The 23,577-nt window shown below is 43.3% G+C and overlaps 1 protein-coding gene across 2 annotated transcripts in view; it reads right to left on the bottom strand.

The window, feature by feature from the left end:
* LOC138581420 (cytochrome P450 2D15-like) overlaps nt 1–23,577 on the bottom strand; it is a 378,802-nt gene that overhangs the window by 27,632 nt on the left and 327,593 nt on the right. For both annotated transcript variants that reach the window (XM_069652735.1, XM_069652736.1), the window contains one exon: nt 12,904–13,045. In XM_069652735.1, the coding sequence (XP_069508836.1) occupies nt 12,904–13,045 (142 nt within the window). The remainder of the gene's footprint in view (nt 1–12,903; nt 13,046–23,577) is intronic.

Raw genomic sequence — 23,577 nt, 5'->3', positions numbered from 1 at the left:
AAAAAATGCATTAAAAAAACCATTGAATGCTTTTTTTTCAAAGGTAAAGGTTTTATTTGAAATTATAATGGGTTTTAAGGAGTAAAAAAACGGGGTTGAGGGACCCCCGCCCCCATTAATTTTTCTTTAAAAAAAATGCATTCGTTGCTTTTTTTTCGTTGCTTTTTTTAGATGCTAAGGCATTCAATGCTTTGGCATTCAATGCAATCACTATAAACCATTAAACATCCATTTGTGGATACACATTTACAAAAGACATTTGTCACTCATGATAGCTATGTTGCAAACATTTATGTATGTGTATTTTTAGCACAGCAGTTGAGTCAACAAGTGTTTTGCAATTGGTTTGCTTGTATACCACTCCAAAAAAAAAAATATATATATAGTTATTTGCATTCATTCACATATGTCAAGCCATCGATTTTAGGTGCATGCTTGGCCTTCCAGCATTTCAATATACATCTCTTAGCCACGGCACATGCCACATTGAAAAGTCTCCTTGTAGTTTCCGAAGACTTACCAATGTCTCCGAACAGGTATTTAAGGGGAGCAAGCAGAGCTGGAATTTGTGTGATGTCTTCAATTATGTCAGCGACATTGCCCCAAAATAAATGGACAAGACCAATACATATAAAGTGTATCTGCTTGTGGACTACCGAACTTTAAACAGTCACCAGTATGATTTTCAACACATGTAGCCATCTTAACAGGGCTATAGTGCAGCTGGTTTAGGATTTTAAACTGCATTAGGGGTAACCCGGCGTTCAAGGACACAGTTTTTGTCAATTGACAACATTTGCGCTATTGTTCCTCATCTATTGCATTCCCCACATTTGTCTCCCATGTTGCTTTAATGGTGTTTTGATATTGGGTATGTGATTGTATTAGATCGTACAGTCTGGATATACCTACTTTCATACCCTCATAGGACATTACAGCTCATATATATTTGTGGGCGTCTGGTTCTATCAGGAATGTTGGCTATCTGCCCTTAAATGCAGCCCTCATGCAGTGATACTGCAAGAGTTTCAGCTGCCCACCCCCAATGGCATTAACAAAGTCTTCCCTGTTAAGGTATGTGCCTTCCGGGTACATGTCTCACATTTTCAGCTGTTTGTCCGGGTCCCAAGTATTTTGTAATGCCTCATCAAAGGCGGGGGCAACTCTGGGGAAGCACCACAATGGGGCTTCGGGATGGTATGTTGTCTCTACATTTATTCTCTTATAGATTTTAGCCCATGCATGGACAGTGACACTGACAGGGGCATATTTACAGGGATCTTTATGGCGCAGGTTGAATATGACAGAGCGCAGGTCAGTGGGGGATGCTGCATAACTCTCCAGTGGTATATGCGTGGCGATACCAATGTTTAGCAAATTGAGCTCGGGTGGCTAAATAATAGAGCTCGAAATCCGGTACAGCGAGACCTTCGCTTGAGTATGGCTCTGTCAATTTTTGCCATTTCATTTTTGCAACACCAGGTCCCCACACAAACGTAGTGACCAAGGATTGGAGCTTGCTAAAGAATACCCTACCTGGCCATATGGGAATATTACCAAAGAAGTATAAGAGTTTTGGGAGGACCACCATAAAAGTGATACCCGCCTGTAAGGGGAAATGGGGAGTTTAGACCACGGTTCTAATTTCACGGCCAGCTGTTGTAAATAAGTTTCATGATGTCAGCATATAGCGTCAGTCGTTCCCTCGAGAAAATGAAGCCCAAATATCTAACTCGAACCAGTGCCCATCCAAACCCACTTATAGTCAGGGGGTGTCTGGTACCTGGTGTGAGCGGAAATAACTTGTTTATTTTATAACCGAGTATCGTGAAAAGTCATGAACATCTCTCATGATGGGTTCTAGGTTCACCTCGGGGTCTCGGACATAGAGGATCGTATCGTACGCATAAAGAGATATTTGTGGAGGGCCCGTCATGCTGATCCCCCGCTGTGTAGATGTACCCTGCGCTCAAAGGCGGCCATCGACTCGATTGTTAAAGCAAAGAGTATTGGGGAGAGGGGGCATCCCTGTCTGGTTCCCCTGCCAAGGGGAAATATTTATTTATTTATTTATTTGCATTTGTTTAAAGCGCACAATCAGCCCGAGAGCATCGTGGCGCTGTTACATGTAATATTGGCTGGTTACAAGAAAGCAGGTTACAAAAAGCCGGCTGATACAACCAGAAGTTACAGAGTAGGTACGATGATGATTACAAGTCATTTTTGTTTTACACTAGCAATTTTAGATACATGTGCTATCAGTGTAGGCATGGCGCATTAAGGAGCAGTTCATATCAGCGGCAGAGGGTGGGGTAGGATTGGGTAAAGAGAGTAGTTTTGAGAGATTTGCGAAAGGAGTACAGAGAGGGTTCGGCTCTGAGAGCGATGGGGAGATCGTTCCAGAGCTTAGGTGCAATGTGTGGGAAGCCAATGCCTCCAGCTTTAGCTCTTCTTATGTTTGGGACTTGAAGTTGGTTAGCAAGGTGGCTTCTTATGGGCCGGCAGGAGGATTTCCTGATTATGGTTACTGATAAGTAGGCGGGCGCAGTGTGGTTAATGCATTTGTGTGTGAGGGTGAGTATTTTGAAATTGATTCTTTCCTTGACTGGGAGCCAGTGGGCATTTCTTCGGGCCTGCGATACATGATCAGATTTAGGGATGTGCAGGGCAGCACAGAGCGCGTTGTTTTGCACTATTTGGAGCTTATTTAGATTTTTCGAGGATGTGCCGGCTAAGAGGGCGTTGCAAAAATCAAGTAGAGCTCCTACCGTGGCTCTAACGATGGAGAGGCAGTTGGGAGTGGTAAGGTAGGGTTTTATGGCATAGATGAGTTTAGTGGTCAGAGGGGATGAAGAGGAGATGGCGCCGACTTGTCTTGTCATAGAGAGTGTAGCGTCAAGATAGACTCCTAAGGTCTTCACGGCAGTGGAGACAGGTATGTTAATGTTGTCGATAGGCATGTGTGAGTAGTCTTGGCTGAGCTTGGATAGAATTTCGCTGGGGGCCAGGATGATGATCTCTGTTTTGTCGCCGTTAAGGCAAAGACCATTAATGGCCATCCAAGTTTGTATCGTGGTGTAGATGTTGAGTAGTGCTTCTGTGTCATGTGTATAGTCTCCTGTGATTGGAAGGAGTACTTGTGTGTCATCGGCATAGTTTGTGTAGGCTATGCCGAGAGAATCCAGTAGGTCAAAGAGGGGTTTAGTAAAGAGGTTGTAGAGGGTTGGTGCGGTGCATGACCCTTGTGGGACTCCGCAGCTTATGGTGGTCGGGGAGCGTTAGCCTGGTCAGAGTACACTTTCATGGCTCTACCTTCTAGAAATGAGGTGATCCAAGTCGTAGCTTTGTGGGAAAAATAATGCAGATAACATATGGTTGGTGAGGACTATCGCTCCCAGACTGGTATAAAGGAGTCGTACACATCGTATAAAGTATGGACCTATCCCGAAACAGTTGAGGACCAAGAACAGATATTCCCAGGACACTGAGTCAAATGACTTTTCGGTATCTTAGACCGCCACCACGGCCCTTGCGTCTGGGCTCACCTGTGCCATTACCCCGATGTGTTGGGAATACTAACACCACAGGGCACGAGTGAAATTATTGATATTCATGTTGTTTGGGAATGCACTCACAACTGACTATTTGACAGAATTAACTACAATATATGTTATATAAAGATAGAGTATTATTATACCAGAATATAATCTTCAAGAAGGCTGACATGGAAGGCGAGAGAATAAGAGGAATTGCCAGCCCAAGAAACAGAATAGGATCAGTGAGAGAGACAAGGGTAAGATCAAGTAAGAGCTGAACCAGATATACCAAGAGAAGAAAAAGAACAACAGAGAATACAATGATCCACTGTGGATAGGACGAGTTGGGGAGATAATGTAAAGACCAAGTAAGAGCTGAACCAGATATACCAAGAGAAGAAAAAGAACAACAGAGAATACAATGATCCACTGTGGATAGGACGAGTTGGGGAGATAATGTAAAGACCAAGTAAGAGCTGAACCAGATATACCAAGAGAAGATAAAGAAGAACAACAAATACAATTATCCGCTGTAAATAGTACAAGTGGGAGAGATAATGGGAAGACCAAGAAAGAGCAGAACAAGATATACCAACAGAAGATAAAGAAGAACAGAGAATCAAATGATCCACTGTGAATAGGACGAGTTGGAGAGATAAGGGATAGGCGAAGGAAGAGCTGAACCAGATATACCAAGAGTAGATAAAGAAGAACAGAGAATACAATTATTCACTGCGAATAGGACCAGTGGGCGTGAAACCGGGAAGACCAAGAAAGAGCTGAACCAGATATACCAAGAACAAATCAAGAAGAACAGAGAATAACATTAATTATCCAATGTGACTAGGACAAGTGGAAGAGATAAAGTTAAGAACAAGTAAGAGCGGCACCAAATATACCAAGAGAAGATAAATAAAAGCAACAAATACAATTATCCACTGTGAAAAGGACCAGTTGGAGGGATAAGGGGAATGCCAAGGAAGAGCTGAACCAGATATACTAAGAGAAGATGAAAAAGAACAGAAAATACAATTACCCACTGTGAATAGATAGGAGCAGTGGGAAGATAATGTGAATATCAAGAAAGAGCTAAATCAGTTATATCGAGAGAAGATGAAGAAGACCAGAGAATACAATTATCCACTGTGACAAATAGTGAAGAATGATTAGGGAACACGGTTTAGAATACTGAGAAGTGGTAAGGACACTTGTGACATATAGAAGAGAAGTATTAACCGAGTGAGCAGGACAGAAACCTGGTTGTAGTGAAGGCAAAGGGGAATTTAGAATAAGAAAGAAAGGTAACTGAGAATAAGCATCCCAATCAAAGTTTAGAAAGAAAAGGAGCAAGATAGTTGGCTCAGTAATAAGAAGCAATAGAGCAATCAAGCAAGCATTACTTAACGATTGGAAGAATAAAAACATGTTTAAAGCAAGGGAGAAAGATCCAAGTTGAGAAAGAAGAATTGAAAAGATATGTTAGATAAGAAAAAACAGAGGTTACACCAGAAGAATAAAATCCAAAAGAAGTGGACCTGACAGGGTAACTGTACAGGCAGCACAGTGAAGTCTCAGACTGAGAGAAACGCAAGAAAGAGGAATGAAGCTGGAAAAGCATGCCCATTGCCGAAGCCAAAGCTGCTTATAACTCTACCACCATCACAACAGCCTCTACTCTTTGAAGTAGTAAAGCATTGTACCAAACCCTCATCTGGCCTGAGGTGCCAGCAACCCGGGAATAATGCAATAACATGAACAGCAATCTCTTTGAAAAATAGACGAAATCTGGCAAATCATCAAATAAACCTCCCACAGTCTTAGCCCCCCTGCACTCCAGCATGCAGCACTGCCCCGGGGGACAGAATTCTTTCCTCGCTCTTTTCCCAGACCTCCGAAAAACAATTGCCTCCCTCAAACATACTTCCTACTCTGACAATATCATCCCAGCCTCCATCATTAAACAATGTATGGGACCGGCGCTCATCACACTCCTCAGAATCATTAATGCCTCCATCACAGAAGGGTCAGTCCCAGTCACCCTCAAGACTGGTCTCATATGACCTCTTTTGAAAAAAAACAACACTAGGCCCAGGTGACATGGCCAACTACTGGCCCATTAGGAAATTCCTGTTTAATGGCAAAACCTTGGAAAAACTAGTAGCTACACATCAACTCTCTAGAATCAAACAACTAACCCTTCTAAATGACTATAAGTCAGGGTTACGTCCGAAGCGTTGTGTCAAGACAACCACCATCCAGGTGGGGCATGATGACCACCAGATCATGGACAAGTGAGACTCATGCCTCCTCATCCTCCAAAACCTCTTGGCTGCATTTGACAATGTCAACAACCGCATCCTCTTCTACCTCCTTGCCGACAAGTTTGGATTCTCTATCACTGTCCCGAATTGGTTTACTTCCTGCTGCTACGCAGACAGCCGGTCGCCCAGATGAACACGTTGTGTTCTAACCTACTCCCAGTCTCCCGGATTGTCTCCTAAGGCTCTATTCCATCACTGATCATTTTGAACGTTTACATGAACTCTGGGCACACGTCTCAAAGTTGCTGATGTAGCCATCCACCAATATGCTGAAGATGCTCAGTTGTACATGAGAGTAAAAATCCCACAGGATATCAGTCATCTCCACAATTACCTAGCCGTCATCCAGTCCTGGATGTCAACTGCCTACGTCAAACTTAACCTATTTAAGACCGAATTAGTCCTCATCTGTACCCCCACTAAATAAAAACCTGTCCAAAAATGATTCAACGATATGTACCTTGAAGGATTTGATCCGCAACTCTCGGATTCAGCAACAATGTGAAGCTTTACCATTGGCAGCAGCCTGTTTTTCCAGGAAATACACATCAAAGTGGACTGAAACGGTCTGGCTCTAAATCTCTATCCTTTGCAAAATAAAACGCTTCATCCCTCTGCAGGCCTTCCGACCATAGTGCAGTCCCTTGTGATCATGCACATCAATGGTAGAAATGTACTCCTGACACATCTCCAAGCCGCTCACTTGGCTGCCTTAAAAGCAGTCCATCATGCTGCGGCCTGTCTCATACGGATGTGCAGAACTCTCCCCCTTCCTAAGTGAACTACATAGAATTCTTCTCCAGGCCAGGATACTGTTCAAGACTGCATGAATCATCTACAAAACAGTCAGAAGTAGCACAGCAGCATACCTGGTAGCTAAACTCCACACATATGGTGGTATTTGCTCCACATGCTCTACCAAACAGCTCAAATCAAAACTAGCCTGCAAATAGAGGACCTGTAAACAATCCATTCCTTCTATTATCACATACCCACCCTCTGGAACATAATCCGAGTATCGGCTCGGATTGCCCCCACAGTTCTCCAATTTAACAGATATCTCAAACCGTGGCTTTTTCAACAACACAAGACCAGGGACTAATCCCAATGGACACAGAGACTGCAACTCACAGTACTGCGCTACTGTTAAAGGATGCAGTCCTAGCACTGGATACGCACACCATGTATGCCTGTATACACCCTGTGCCACTGCTCTCAAGCTAGTTGCACACTTTAAACAATAAAATAAAGCTAAAACACTTGCTGGCTGCCTCAAATGCCAGTAGCACACAACAGACAGACAGCACCGGCTACTGTCTTGGTGCAATACATGCCTCATCTGACGCTCAGCTGTGACTATTGCAATAATCAGTGATGACAGTGCATTTTTCACTTAACCGGTCCCAAATGTGCAAAGTAGAGTTCCACTGGGTGGCAAGTGTGGTCTTGAAGTGGCTACTTGTGATACTCCTAAACTTGTGCAGCCCATTTGCATTATAGGCTTGAATGGAGTGTGGGCTGATCTTCTGGGCCATACCAATCTTATGGTTTTTATTTTTTATTTATTTATAGCATCATACAGTGGCAAATACCAACATTTAATACAAAACACAGTAAAAATTCCTAAAATCCAATAAAAAAAACTCACAAAAGCAAATACATCATATTAAATTCAGCAAAAAATGTGTTGAGCATTACAATTGCCAAACAATGCCCATAACTAAAAAGAGCCAAACGATGATAGCTCAAGACAGTAATTCTAATATGGCCACTATTTCCCTCCACAAAATGGTGAAATAAATAATACTAGCCTCATTATTAATATAATATTTGGCTTTATTCTGATCTAGTGTCTGCTCACTTCATAAAGTACCTCATTGCACAACTCTGGGGAAACGTTGTATAAAAGGTATTGCCGACTGGGAACATCTCATCAGTGATTGACTTTACTCATGAACCATCAGAAACCAGAGTTTTCTACAGAAGAATAAGGGAAGAGGTCTGTTGCCAATATTACTGTGGAAATGTCCTCTAGTGGTCCATCTAATACCTCTCCATCAGAGACCAATTCTTCGAGATGGAACCATACTGATCCCAGTGCCACCCAATTACCTGCAGAATTCCAGAAGGCTCCATCCTGTGCCCTGTCATCTTCAAGTTTTACATGGAACCTCTGGAAGAACTCTGAGAGTAAGGGGTAGGGCACAAGAAAGGTGAGTACACCTGTGCACAGCAATTTGTAATTCACTGGGTAATATAAATACAGAAGACCGGCAGCAAGTAGCGTGGCCGAGCCAGGCACATCCCAATGGTATCTCAGAAATAATAGAACACAGGAAGCAATGCCAACTTGCACTGGTTGCAAAACAGTACAATGAAGTACACAAATTAAGAATTTGGTGGTACATATAGTGCTGATGTGTATTTATTATGTGTTCAGCCAACACTTGTTTCGACCCTCACAGGGTCTTTATCAAGGCTGAATATTAAATACAACCCACAAAATATATGACAAAAAAGAATAAAATAAAGTAACGCAATAGCACACGCAATAATACATTGTGGCCACACCCTCTACAAGTTATCTATCCCTGCCTCCCACCACAGGGTGAAGCCCGCGTAGGAAAGGGTACGGGAGTTTGGCTTCCTGCAGGGAGTTCGCATCCACAGGAGGAGTGGCCAGTTCTACTGGCCTACTTGGCCTGCCTAGGATTGGTCCTGTGTTTAAGCTCAAGTAACTGAACGCCAACGCCTTCATCAAGATAGACGAATAAGCATATTACAATCAGCTTTACTTAAAGATCAATTGCATCAACAAAATCCATCGACTCAAGTACCGTCTGTCCTCCATCCAAGCCTAGATATCAAGTACCTTTCTGAAGCACAACCCTTCAAAGGCCAAATCGATTCATCTAGGAAATCCCACCAAGCATGCAAAAATACAGAATTGACTGACTGACATGATGTTCAATGGATTCATGCCAACACTCTCACCCAGTAAAAAACGTTTTGGCTTTACTCTGGACTGTGACCTTTCATTCAAAACACACATAAAACACATCATCGCCACAGACCCTTAGCCTCTGACCTGATAGATCATGCCTGTTGTCCCTGTTCACCTGCGTGCCTTAGTAATACACGGAGGCCCTGACTAAGCATGGTGCATTTCTGCACACTGCTCATGTTCAATCTTCTAACCACAAAGGCCACATTATCTCTGTATATATCTGCACATTCTGTATACTCTGTACTTATATAACTTTTGTGTATATTTTTCTATATTCAATGTATATTTGTAACTATGTAAGCTTCGAATCTTCATACTGCTGCGCCCTCTTACCTACGGGTCTGGTGCGCATAACAAATGAATAAACAAACAAACATCAGCAAAACGACCCAGGCAGCATGGCACCACCTTGCACTCCTCAGCAAAGAGAAGTCTTTCATCACTGCCAGAACTTTCAGAACATCTGTTCATTCACCTGGATGGCAGCAATGCACTACTCTCAGGAGTCCCAGATGCCATGTGGTCAGTAGACTGAACTTGTTAAGAGGGGATGGGGACTCCTCTGAGGTTGGGGTGGGAGGCATATGAGGGTGGAAGCCAGAGCTATTCGTACACCAGGGAGGAAGGTCAGAGACAAATTAGATACTTATGGCAGAGACAGGGTGCTGGACACTGGAACTGTTGCGATAACAGTCTGCCATTGCTGATCCGTGGTAGACCCAGAAGAGAGAGGATGAGGGACTAAGACCCTCTTTTGAAACCTATATTGTTTGCAATTCCCACCGCACCCCAGGCAGGGGGAGCGCGGGCAAGTTTGTACAGGGGAACCAGAAGGGGAAGACCAATGGGGTCAGAAGAGGGGGGATATAAGGAGGGACAGGAAACAAGGTGTGTGTTGTTGGGGTGAAGGACATGGCAAACCAGGAGACCAGCAGGAGGCAGGATGGTGGAAAGAGTTCAAAGGCGATTTTCAGAGAATGTGAGGTATTGGTTGGTGAGAGAAAGTGTTACTGTATTGGAATTGTCAGTGAAAGGTGGGCGACTGGGAGGAGTCGTGGAAGAGTAGGGAGTGAGTGAAGGGTGAGTGAAGGGGTGAAAGGAGGATGATTGAGAAGAGGGTGGGGGGGAGCAGTAGTATTCTGTAGTGTGATAAGGCCAGTACCGTAGCTTTGTCAAGAGAGGACTGGTACCCTTCTCAGCATGGGATGGAAGGCCCACCAGGAGAAATCTAGAGCAGTCCTACCCCTCAGGTTGATGGTGGGCATTGAGAGGGCCCCACTTTCTACCCCAACTATACCAGTTTGTTTCTGGGTAGTCTAGCATTGCCTCATGCCATACACACAATGCTTGCCAGTATCTTTGTGTTTTTCCTAGTGGCAAACCATTATTACGGGAAAACAGGGAGTCGTTATCCAGCTCCACATGCCAGCTACAGAAAGACTAGAACCTGAGCACCGGGAAACAGCCCCCCAGTGTTCTGCGCTCTGCCGCCAGCAGATAAAGACCAGGAGTGAGAAATTAATGCAGGAACAGCAGCCGTGCGTGGCAGACAGAGAAGCTGTGCAATTCTGCCAAGTAGTAGCGATGGGGATGCACTCCTGCCACTAAGTAACCTAGACCACCAGGGACTAAACAAGGACATTCAAGCTCACACACCGCCATTGCTGTTCAGCGGCAGGCCCGCGCAGACAAAGTGTGCAGGTCTTAGCATGCTATTTGTAAACTTTGCTTCCTTCAACACATCGCAGGTGGGGAAGACAGGCTCAGATTGGCCAGGGAAAGAGAACCAAACAATGACGGGGGTTAAAAGAAGACCACAGAAAACAGGAAGTGTGGGTTATTTGGCTGAGGTCAGAGGAGGAGGAAGAGGTGGAAGACAAAGAGACCAGTAGCAGAAAGCAAGAAGCAGCAGAGTGTGAAGGTGATTTCTGGATAAGGCGAGGTATTGGCTAGTGTGTGAAAGGCATACTACATTGTGAGTGTGTGTAAAAGTGTGGCAAGTGTTGTTAAGAGAAGGAGAGTTGGGAGTGAATGTGAAGTGAGTGTATGAGTGAACGATGGGTGCTTGAGTTAGAGGTGAGTGGAGCAGTAGTAGTGCGGAGGAGGGAGTTGTAGAGTGGAGGAGGGAGTTGTAGTGGAGTAGAGGAGGGAGTTGTAGTGGAGTTCAGAAGAGAGCAGTAGTGTGGTAGGAGTAGTAGTAGTTTGGAGTAGTGTGGTGGAGGGAGTAGTAGTGAGAAGAGAGGAGGAATAATATCAATGGGTGGAGTCGAGGCCTTGAGGGTCCGAGAAACATCACAGGGACAGAGGTGGACCAGAACAGAGGCAGCTGAACATGGAGAAGGAGTGTAGAAGAGAGTGAATAGAGAGGGAGAGGAGAAAATGAGCATGAGAGGAAAAGACCTGATCAAGCATGGTGTCTGCAAGCCACAAATCTCATACCCCTTTAGATTACAAACAACTGGCCACACTAAAAGGAAAGCTAGGAAGTCCCTAAGGGAGTTTAGTGAGATAAGGCCGAAGGTCTTTAGGTTCACATCTCATTTTATCTTTTGCTCATTAGCATACTGAGGGTGAAACAATTACTATCTACTAACCCCAGGATAAGGACATCTGGGTTAGGGAGGAGGTGCAATGACAGAGAGAGAGGGGAGGCCATAGGGCCCATTGATATTTCAATAAAAGCCTTTGAACTATCTTAGAGGTTTGTAGTGGTTCTTGTGGAATCTGTGACAGGTGATAGGAGAATAGTAGTAGAGTGGTGAGTATTAGTAGTGTGGAGAGGGAAGACTTCTAGTGCTATGGAGAGAGGAGAGTAGTAGTGGTCTTGAGAGAGAAGAGTAGAAGTTGTGTAGAGAATGAAGAGGTGTAGTAGTGTAGAAAGGGGAGAGTTTTTGTGGTTTTCAGGAATGAGAGAGAGAGCACTAGGGAGTAGGATCAGAAGGTGGAGGTAGATAGTAGGCAGAGGAATATCAGAGAAGAGCAGGATGAGCTTAAGGGAAAGAGAGAAGAGAAGGTGGTGCGAGTAGTATGGAGGAGAGTGGGAGGATATGGAGAGAGACAGAGAGATAAAGGGAGAGGAACAAGGGCTCAGGAGGAGAAAGCTGACTGGAGCTGGAGTGTCTGGAAGACCCTACTCATTTGGTTAGTTCTAGAAAATAGGGAGGCGGTCCCTGAGGGAGTTATGTATATAAGGCATTTGCCTTTAAGCCATCATTACCAGGACATTCATAATTGAGACAGTAGGAGTCAATAATAAGGGAAAAAGGTAACCTGGGGAGAAGGAACACCTGGGTTAGGGAGGGACTCACTATATCTAGATGAAGTAGAGAAGGACGGCTCTTAGAGCCCTTTTGTAATCTAAATGAAAACCTGTGTTCTCTCCTTGGGAGTTGGCGTTTTATTGAGGCCATCTATGACATAATGTAATCTCCTTCCTGCCGCTGCCTGCACACAGTTCTTTAGTTCTCTTCTCCTCAATCTGACAAGCAATGGCATGTGGGTCTATGTCATGCAAGGTACCTAGCCTACCCTATTTTACTGTTCGACTGCTCCCTCAAATAAATACTATTTTAGTTTTCTACCTCTCTGTCAACTGAAGCGTGTTTTAATATTCTGCCTCTTTTCAACTAAATCAATGTCCTGCCTCTCCATTAACTAAAACATGTTCTCCCAACTGCTGTGCAACATTTTGCCTCTGCCTACACAAGACTGATTCTGAAATTGGACCATGTAGCTCTATCAATACTGTTAATCCTGAACCAAGCAAGCTTATCACTCCTTTAGAATCACCCACAAACATTCAGAAACACTGTTGCAGGAAAAAGGGCCACAATTCAGATAGTTCGGTTTTTTGCCACATATTTTCACCAAGGCTTAGTATTTATGACAACAAAAAGTGCTAAAAATCTGTGTTCTGAAATAGAAGGCTGTTGCTGGTCACCTCCTGTGGGGGAGACGTCAGTGTGAATTCAAACATTGCCATTGCCATTCTTTCTCCCTTTCATATCCCACATGCACAGCATGCTACAATAACACTTACTCTGAACATCTGGATAAAGGACCATGTAGAGCAGTGCCCAGCGTAGTGTTGTGGAGGTAGTCTCTGTGCCTGCCGCAAACAGGTCATTGGTGGCAAAGAGAAGGTTTGTCTGATTGAAGGTGCTGCTGGGGTTGTCTTTAGCCTGTAGGAGTGAAGAAATTGATAAATGGTAAGCGCTGTGTCAACATGGCAGTGCTGCTGCATGCGCTAGGCCTGATAGTCAAATTCAACAATCAGTTTTATGTCCAAACCAGAGGCACAGCAATGGGTGCAGCCTTTGCCCCCAGTTTAGCCATCCTCTTATGGCATGGTTTGAACAGAGGCTCGTTTTATCTGATCACAATCCACATCTGCCGAGAATTTTCCTCTAACATCGTTACATCAACGGCATTGTATTTAGCTGGGCAGGTCCATCTGAAATTCTTTTTGAGTTTCTTGACTGGATTAATATGCAGCATGCCAATATTCAATTTACTGTGACTTCAAGCAGGGATCAAATCAACGTTCTAGACCTCATTTTCAGGCAACATGAAGGGAGACTAGTTTGTTACCTGTGTAAAAAATCTACAGATCGGAAAGCCCTTCTACACTACTCGGGCATTCATCCAAGAAGCATCAAAGAGAATATCGCCTATGGACATTTCTTACAACTCTGCAGGAACCACGATACAAGACTGCTATCAAGAAGCCAACAACTTGAGTGAGATGCTTAGGGCATGTGGATTCCCCCCTCCCTCTAAAGGGCCTGCAATATACCAAGGGAACCCCTTTTGATTCCTGGAGAAAAACCCAGTTCTAACAAGTTGGTTTGCATGCTTACTCATAGTATGTATGCATTTGCTCTGAAGAAATTGGTAAAAGAATGCTGGCCTCTTGTGTAATTGAACATTCAATTATTTGCCTTGAAACATGCTAAAAATCTAAAAGACCATTTAGTACACTCCAAATTCTAGGAATTTAGATCTGCCAAATTGCCCTGGGACCTTTGCCCCCTTCAGGGCCATTATCCTTGTGGCACCTGCTCAGTTTGCAGGTTCACAAAAAAGTCCCTGTCATTTGAAATGGGCGAATTAACCTGGTACCTCAAAAGTCTTACAAATGGTAAGACTTCAAAGGTAATTTAATGCATCGAGTGCCCTTGTGGACTACAATATGCAGGACAGACTAAGTGAGAAGCAAATAATCGCTTTGCAGAACATAGATCAAGAATCTGCTGTAAAACCACCACAACGCCGCTAGTAGCACATTTTTGGAGCTCCACCATATGCCAGATGACTTGAAATGGTGGATATTGGATACAGCCAAAAACACCCTTAATATTCAAAGGACCCTACATATCGAAGAAACCTGGTGGATTTTCAGATTGGGCATGTATGAACAAGGGTTAAATGAGGAATTCATTCCCCCGCTATGAGTACCACCCCTTCACCGCACAGGGCAACATTCTTAGGAATAGTGGTCCCTACACTGCCTGGGACTTCCTAGTTAATCAGTTGGTGTCCTCCATAGGCCTCCTTTCCAGAGTATAGAGTACAATTGTTCGACTTGACATTCATTTGGACATAGGGGGTCATTACAAGTTGGGCGGTAAGGGATACCGGGCACCGGTAAGGAGACCGGTGCCGCTAATCACTTACCACCCAATTCCGAGGTCCCCTAGCGGGAACCGCAAGGGACGTGTGGTCAGACGCTAATAGCGCCACGGCTGCCTCCAAAGACGTAATCAGGCCCATAGTCTGTACCCTTTTCTTTATGTGTTCTGCCCTCAACTCTCAGACGACTTTAAAGCCCTTACACTTCTCTTGGTTAAAATTCTATAGATGATCTAGCACCTTACTAACTTTACCAAGTATAGATATGGACTTCCGTGAATCTTAATGAGAAATGCTTTCCCAAGCAACAATGTTCATATATATCATCAATTGATAATGTATTGGTATTAACATTAGACCTATCGAGTTTTGTTTTGACTTTTTTGTAGATAAAATTGCGATTTCTCGCCCCTGATGAAGAGTTGTACTCGAAACGCTTTGGGCCACTTGTATAATACATTTATGTATTCTTTGAACTACTGAATGGTCATTACTTATTGGATTGTTTTCAACAAACCATTGATTGTCAAAAAAAGATTTACATTATTGCATTCAATGCTGGTTTAAATTGTGAAGTAGTTAAGTCAGAACCTTTTACTTGGTACCCAGCTTAACCACCTTTAAAAGTTTGGCTTTCTTCTAAGCCTTAGACAGTGTGCAGGGGACGTGTGTTCCCAAACACAGAACTTTTGTCTTGTCTTGATGGTTCACAACTTATATGCCAAGGTTGTAGTTTTCTCCCCCACACCTAGAATATCACTAACAATCAATTTTAAATCACTATAAGTACAACTTTGGGTAATTAAGCTTATTGAAAGTCTATTTAGCTAGGAGTGCTTGGTGTCCACATTGGTTTGGTATGTATGTTTCCTTTAATTGGGTTGGCATATGATAGTACACTAGCACCCATTCTATAACATGTAATTCTCAGAAATCAATACATTAACTGACAAAGCAGCCACTACATTGGGATTCATTGAAGAAGAAGCCACAAGAATGTTGGCATTCATTAAGGATAGAGACAAAGAGGCAACAGGTGATGATAACCCTGAACGACTTATACAAAAATTGGAAAGAATGATACGTAGGGAAATATCTCAGAAGCTACACACAATAACGTTGGCTCAATATTATAAAACAAAAAAGGATTCCTAGAGGCCTTCGAGTATATTTACATCCACCCTTATGTAAGGAAAACCAAGACTTTGTAAAGCAACAGGAACACATTTTGAATAAATCCTCACTCGATCTGATCTTACTATCAAAGAATTGGCCAAATCATTGCCTACTATCAACCAATAAATCGAAGAAGTCTCTTGTTGTGTTTGTACTTTTCCTCCTGGTTGATAGATATGTGTTCATAAGCCCCTGACGGAATGTTGGTGTGGAATGTTATGGATGAACTGTGTCTGGGTGTTCCACGAAGTCAGTTGGGGCCTGGACTTGGATGATGAGGGGGCCGGTGGATGTCTCTCCCTGTTATATACTTGTTTTAATTACTCCATTTGTACTTACCTTCTGTGTCAACTTAGTAAAGAAGTTAACCCAAGCTGAATGACTCACTCCATTCATTTAACCCAAGCATCAATCCTAACATTGGCGACGAGGATCTTGGGAACAACTACGATTATGTCACTGATAAGAGAGGCTCAAGATGAGTACATGGAGAGGGTGAAAACCCCAGACTGTCTCCTAAGTGTATTGAGAGCAAATTCATTGGGCCAAAAAGAATTTCCGTAGTGAGAGGTAATGTGGCAATCATGGAGGGAGGTGAGTGCTGGTCCATGTCAAGGTTGGTGAAATGCAACAACAATGGTCCAGTTGAGGACGGTGTAAATACTGAAGGTGATGATGATGAGGATTTGTCATTTACCTTAAATGCAAACAAAAGTACAAACAAAAAAGTATGGGAGGATAACAATGGGAGTGTGAATTCAGAGAGAGTGAGGAGTAAACCTTCCTGGTTAAGAGATTATTATCTTGAATTATTTCAACATTGTGGGGGAGGAGATGTGTTAGAATGTTGTTTTATTACTTGAATTAAGCATCAGTTTCTTATGATCCAACATAGTATGTACATGTATTCTGTTTTACATCTGCTTCATTGAAGTTCTATTGTACTGTGATGTAATGTGTTCTTTTTAGAGTGTTGCTCTTTGAGAGCATTACTTTTTGTGTCAGTTGGTGCCTGCTCCTTGAGGCAGTGCCTGCTGTCACGTCATCCTTAGACTTATTAAACCTACTAAAGGTACAACTTTGCTTGGCATTCATTAATTTTGGTTAATCACATTTTCATTCACAGGTTCATCAAACACAAAGGACTTTGTAGGGTAAAGAATATGGACTCGGTAGTAGTGTTGAACTCCTGCTTACCATTTTATACGCTCAATTTAACTTTGCTTGTATGGTAAGAGATTTGTGGTGAGTGAAGTGTTTGTGTTGTGGTGGTAACAATATTTTGGTTACTTGGGTGGAATTTTGGCCCTTCGCACTAGGTGCATTTGGTGAGTTATGTATTCTGGGTGGGATTTGTAGTCCCAGTAAAATGTTCCAGTTCTGGTTGAACTAGTGTCCTTCGCACTAGGTGCATTTGGTGAGCTATGTGTTTTGGTGGGATTTGTGGTCCCGGTAAAAGGTTCAAATTCTTAGTGAACTAGTGTCCTTCGCACTAGGTGCATTTGGTGAGTTATGTGTTTTGGTGGGATTTGTGGTCCTGGTAAAAGGTTCAAGTTCTGGTTGAACTGGTATCCTTCGCACTAGGTGCATTCTGACAATTTGGTGTTTCGTGGGATGTATGGTCCCGGTAAAAGGTTCTGGTTCTGGTTGAACTGGTATCCTTCACACTAGGTGCATTCTGACAATTTGGTGTTTTGGTGGGATGTATGGTCCCGGTAAAAGGTTCTGGTTCTGGTTGAACTGGTATCCTTCGCACTAGGTACATTCTGACTATTTGGTGTTTCGGTGGGATGTATGGTCCCAGTTAAAGGTTCTGGCTCTGGTTGAACTGGTATCCTTCGCACTAGGTGCATTTGGTCAGATGTGTGTGATGGGATGTGTGGTCCCGGTAAAAAGGTGCAAGTTTGGTGAAATTTGTATCCTTCGTACTAGGTGCACTTCAGTGATTTGGTGTAATTGCACCACGTGCATTGTGGTGATTTGAGGTTCTTACACTGTTGCTGAGTTGTGTTGGGATTAGTGGTTCCGACATTTGTCCTAGTGTATTGGGATGTGTGTCCCGCTCACGCTACTTTGGGAGCGTGAAATATGCTGATGTTGTTATTTGTAGAAATTGGTATCCTGTGTTGGTGGAAACGGTTGGAGGTGTTTAACTTCTTATGGTGTCCTTGCACACCTTGTTAAGGGATTATGGATGATGATGGTATGGTGTCCGAGTTGTTGGTTTGGTTTTGTGAGTGAGGGCTGGTTCCCTGTTGTTTGATGTCCGTTGTGGGCCCGCTACGGAGTTGGGTGAGTGTATGAGTTGGAGTTTAGTTTATAGGAGCTGGTTTAAAGTTTGGTGAAGTTGAGCTAGCAGCTTTGCTCTGAGCATATTGCTTGGTATGGAAGTTTTGGTGATGAAAGTACGGTCTGGGTTAGATGTCTTTCTTGGATTGTTATACAGAGTTTTATAGTATTGTTCTCTTACTTACTCCTCTGTTGTTATCCTTATTTCCTAAAGGGGGAAGATGTGTTGTGTTTGTACTTTTCCTCCTGGTTGATAGATCTGTGTGCATGAGCCCCTGACGGAATGTTGGTGTGGAATGTTATGGATGAACTGTGTCTGGGTGTTCCACGAAGTCAGTTGGGGCCTGGACTTGGATGATGAGGGGGGCCGGTGGATGTCTCTCCCTGTTATATACTTGACTTAATTACTCCATTTGTACTTACCTTCTGTGTCAACTTAGTAAAGAAGTTAACCCAAGCTGAATGACTCACTCCATTCATTTAACCCAAGCATCAATCCTAACATCTCTCTACAAATGTCATAATTAAAAACAGGGGCAGACCTTAAGACCATCCTAGAGGAAACTAATCAGAAACTGGATACTTACAAAAAAGACATCAAGCAATGTAAAATACGGAAATTCCGTAGGGACACTTTGGACTACGGCCGTGATATTGTCTATACGTGGCAGGAATTTTACGGAAACGCCAGACCAGCACCACCCAGACCAGGGAGACAGCCTCCAACCAAAAACAATTCGGATAGTAGTGACATCACAGTGGCGAGACAGAAAATAACATCACAACCATCATCACTATTCCAGTGATTCCTCCTACTGAGGATATTTTGACAGAAAAACCAAGTACCTCACTGAAGACAACAACCAGGCAATTACCTTTTTTAGGCGAAGGAAGACCCGAAGAGGGGAAAAAAACAAACGTGACAGAACTTTTTTAGGCGAAGGAAGACCCGAAGAGGGGAAAAAAACAAACGTGACAGAAGAACAAATAAGACAACCAATAGTGTTGAATATTTCATCTAAACAATTGTCAAAAACCCAAATGGACACACTGAATCTTGATATTTAATTTATTCGAACGAATAATACCACCTTATTAGAAGAAGAGATTAACCTCTTTAAATTGATCAGAAAAATGGAGTTGAAATTATTTTTTGACAGTTTGGCCGACACAACATGCTAGTCTGAAACACTGGAATAACTCGAGATGAAGAACAAAAGTTCTTTTCATCCACAAATACATCATCCTCTGATCAACATGTTTAAATTAAAAACCACAAGAGATTTAAAACGTCTGAAATATGATACACCGCACAAAAGCAATATCAGGAAACATCAACGAAAATCATTAAAGAATTAGCGGAAGACAATACCATAACGATGAAACAAGCGGACAAAGGGGGTGCCTTGGTACTTATGGACATCACCCTTTACAATAATGGTTGTATCAAACTACTGGCAGACCCAAGAACATATCTAATGTTAGACAATGACCCTGTGATTTCCATCAAGGAAATCATCAAGGAAACAATTGGCAAATCATTCGAGATGGATTGGATTTCCGAAAAAAAACAGTGAGTTCTTAATCAAAAAATTCCCAGTTACACCTGTATTTTACGCATTGCTGAAAATACATAAAAACAGCATGGACCCACCATTTAGACTGATCGTGGCAGGGACAGAAAGTGTTTTCCAACCGTTGGCAGTCTATCTAGAAACTGCACTTCAACCATTAGTACAGGCCGCCCCTACCTATCTTGAAGATACGACTCATTTCCTACACATTTTAGACACATTCAATATTGAGGAACCAAATCTACTGCTATTCACAATGGATGTGACTAGCCTCTATACATCCATTCCCCATAATGAGGGAATTGAAGCCTTTGAATGGTTTCTATTAAGACATGATTATAGAGTATTTCATAAAGTTTTTGCAATTATTATACAACAACTATTTCAAGGTTTAATGGACAATTCTATCTCTAGATAGCCGCCACGGTTATAGGTCAAAGGATCGAATACAAAGTATCTAAACGCAATAGGGTCGAGTCAAAAGGCCCAAAAACAAAAAGGTCAAATTTTTTTTGTTGGTGGGTCGCCCCCCATAACCCTGTTTTTGGTGTAAAAACCCTGTTTTTTTTCCTATACGGAAACCCCCCAAAAAATATACATTTAAAAAAAGGCATTAAACCTTTTTTTTCGGTCCTTTTGACCCAACCCTATTGTATTCGATCCTTTTGTTTTCAGTCCTTTGACTGGACACCAGCCGGCTCTTCAATGGGCTCCTCAGTAGCACCATCATATGCAAATATATTTATGTATTTCTTTGAACATACCCATGTCTTGGAGAAACAACCCTGAAACAATAAGATCAAATGTTGGAAAGATACATAAACAACATTTTTGGTATCTGGGCAGGAACAGAGGAGGAATACCTTAACTTTTTTGACTATCTTAATGGATGCAATGAGAGGATTTAATTCACAATTGAAATTGGGAAACAATCAATACACTTTTTGGATGTTAACATTGAACTAACTAGAACCAATTTCTCAACCAACATCTATAGAAAACCAACTGACGTAAACAGTACCTTACACTTCAGTAGTTTTCACCCTAAAAATCTTAATGAAAATCTTCCATATAGTCAACTGTAAGATTTAAGAGAATAACCTCAGACTCTGCCAGGTTACAAAAATAGTATGATGACATGAAATCAAGATTTACAATGAGAGGTTTTCCAGATAACATACTAAATAAGGCTATTGTAAGAACTGAACCACTCAAGCATGAGGAACTGCTGAAAGGTAACACAAGAAAGGAGAACAGGAGATTAATTCATTCGCTCAAATACTCTAGCCAGAGTCACCAGATTAAGCGAATTATCCATAAGAATTGGGACATAATTAAATCTGATCCTAACCTAAATCGTTTATTCCCTGAACCACCCATGCTGGCCTACAAAAGGGGCTAAAACCTTAAAGATGGACTCATCAGAGCGGAAAAGCCTAAGCAACAAGGACAAAGTACCTTAAAATTCTATAGATGATCTAGGACCTTACTAACTTTACCAAGTATAGATTTGGACTTTCGTGAATCTTAATGAGAAATGTTTTCCGAAGCAACAATGTTCATATTTATCATCAATTGATAATGTATTGGTATTAACATTAGACTTTTCAAGTTTTGTTTAGACTTTTTTGTAGATAAAATTGCGATTTCTCACCCCTGATGAAGAGTTGTACTTGAAGCACGTTGGGCCACTTGTATAATACATTTCTGTATTCTTTGAACTAATGAATGGTCATTTGAACTACTTATTGCATAGTTTTCAACAAACCATTGATTGTCAAAATGAAGATTTACATTATTGCATTCAATGCTGGTTTAAATTGTCAAGTAGTTAAATCAGTACCTTTTACTTGGCACCCATCTTAGCCACATTTAAAAGTTTGACTTTCTTCTAAGCCTTAGACAGTGTGCAGGGGATGCGAGTTCCCGAACAAGGAACTTTTGTCTTGTTTTCATTGGTTCACACCCTATATGCTAAGTTTGTAGTTTTCTCCCCCGAACCAAGAAAATCACAAACAATCTATTTTAAATCACTCTAAGTACAAATTTGGGTAATTAACCTAACTGAAAGTCTATTTAGCTAGGAGTTCTTGGTGTCAACATTAGTTTAACTCTTAACGCCCGCTCAGCCAGCAAACACACTGCCGACATCTGTCTCTTTCATTGACCGTGACATTCTCGCTCTTACTGAGACTTCGGTCAATGCCAGCTCAGTCACTGCTTTTGACTCCTCCCTGACGGCTTCAAGAGCATCTCCAAGCCCTGACCTCACTGCTCGGGCGGGGGGCAGGTTGCCTTAATCTTCCCTGAGTGGGTTCCTGCTTCCATCTTATCTACCCAGCTCTACTCTTCCTTTGAAAGCCTGGTTTGCAAGTTGGTCATCTCTCCCATCTCCACCCTGACCATTGCCACTATCTAGCGGCCTCCAGGTGCCACGACCCTGTTCCTCGCAGAATGGGCTGACTTTTGCTCTTCCTTACTTTCATCTTCCTCCAACCTCCTTCTACTGGGTGACTTCAAGATCCAACTGGACTCCCCAGGCACTGCAGTCATTCTCTTCACTGACCTCTGCAACTCGCTTTCCCTCTCCCTTCACCCCTCTGGGCCAACCCACTCACCTGGTCACACTCTGAATGCCCATATACACTCTGACCACCCTCTCTCTCCCACCCACTAGTCAACCTTCTCTCCTGGTCAGACCACTCTCTCCTCTCCTCCCACCTGGGTCCCCTTGGCCCCCTGACCATCCCCACGAAAGCTCCACCATCCTCGTTTGCTAACATCCTCCCAATGAAACGAGTGTCCGCGGCTGCCTTCGCCTCCACCTTCATCCTCAATCCCCAATATCTGACTCCACCTCTGATTCTGCCCTCAGCAACCTCCACCTTGCCATTACAAACACTCTTGACATTCTTGCCCAGTCATGAGGATCCGCTTGAAACCTGCCCCTAAGCGTAACACCTGGTACAACTCCGATCTCGAGGCCCTAATTGCATGGCAGCAGAATGGAAGTGGCAAACCTCAGGCTCATCCTCTGACAAACTGGCCTGCCGCCTGCTTCAAAGGCAATACAGATTTGCTATCCGTGCCAGGAAAAGAGCCCACATACAGGCACGGGTTTCCGATGCATCAAATAACACGGCTGAACTTTTCAAGATCTGCAGGGAACTAGCCAACCCCTCCTCAGTCTCCCCCTCCCCCGCTCCCTCCCAGGCCCTCTGCAATGCACTAGCCTCACACTTTACTGTCAAAATCCTGACCTCCCTTGCTACACACCCTCACAACCCCTCCCACACCCCCTCTCCTCTAACCCCCCTCTGTCCCACTTCCACCTTCACCCATCACACCTGAAGAAGCTACCAAAGCTGTCCGCTCCATGAAGGTCCCCTCTAAGTAGGTGTCCACCTGCTCACCCAGGACCATCAAGCATAACATTGGCTGAACTTGTTGCTTGTTGGTGGTCTCCACGGCCAGCAATCTGGATTCCGAGCATCCAGAGGCACGGAAACTGGTCTTCTGAACACCTGTGAAGAACTACTTGCATCTCTGGACTCCAACTCCCCAGCTGTCCTTATCCTTCTCAAGCTCTCCTCTGCCTTTGACAAAGTCAACCACTCCATTCTCATACAAAGGCCCCATAATACCCTTGGTATATCGGAACGGGCACTGGACTGGCTGTCATCTTTCCTTACTGACCGCTCTTCCCAAGTCATACTGGGCACCATCTCCTCACCCACTTCCCTTTCCACCTTTGGTGTCCTCCAGGGCTCTATCCTCTCCCCATGGCTCTTTAACATGTAACTTGCTCTGCTTGAACACCTCATCTCCTCCTTCTCTTCCAACTACCAGTGTTACACAGATGACACACAGATCTTTTTCAAACTCCTTGCTGACTGTCTTGCACCTTCCATCATCCCTGCCTGGCTAGCTGCCATCCAGTCCTGGTGCACCTCCAATGATCTCTGCCTCAACGCCTGTAAAACTGAGATCCTTCCCATCAGGACCTGTGCTCCCTCCTTCTTCCCCTCACTCTGGCCTTCCTC

The sequence above is a fragment of the Ambystoma mexicanum genome, chromosome 3p, assembly GCF_040938575.1.
Source record: "Ambystoma mexicanum isolate Mex_15411 chromosome 3p, UKY_AmexF1_1, whole genome shotgun sequence".
Taxonomy (NCBI): domain Eukaryota; kingdom Metazoa; phylum Chordata; class Amphibia; order Caudata; family Ambystomatidae; genus Ambystoma; species Ambystoma mexicanum.
This window is presented reverse-complemented; position numbering and strand designations above follow the sequence as displayed.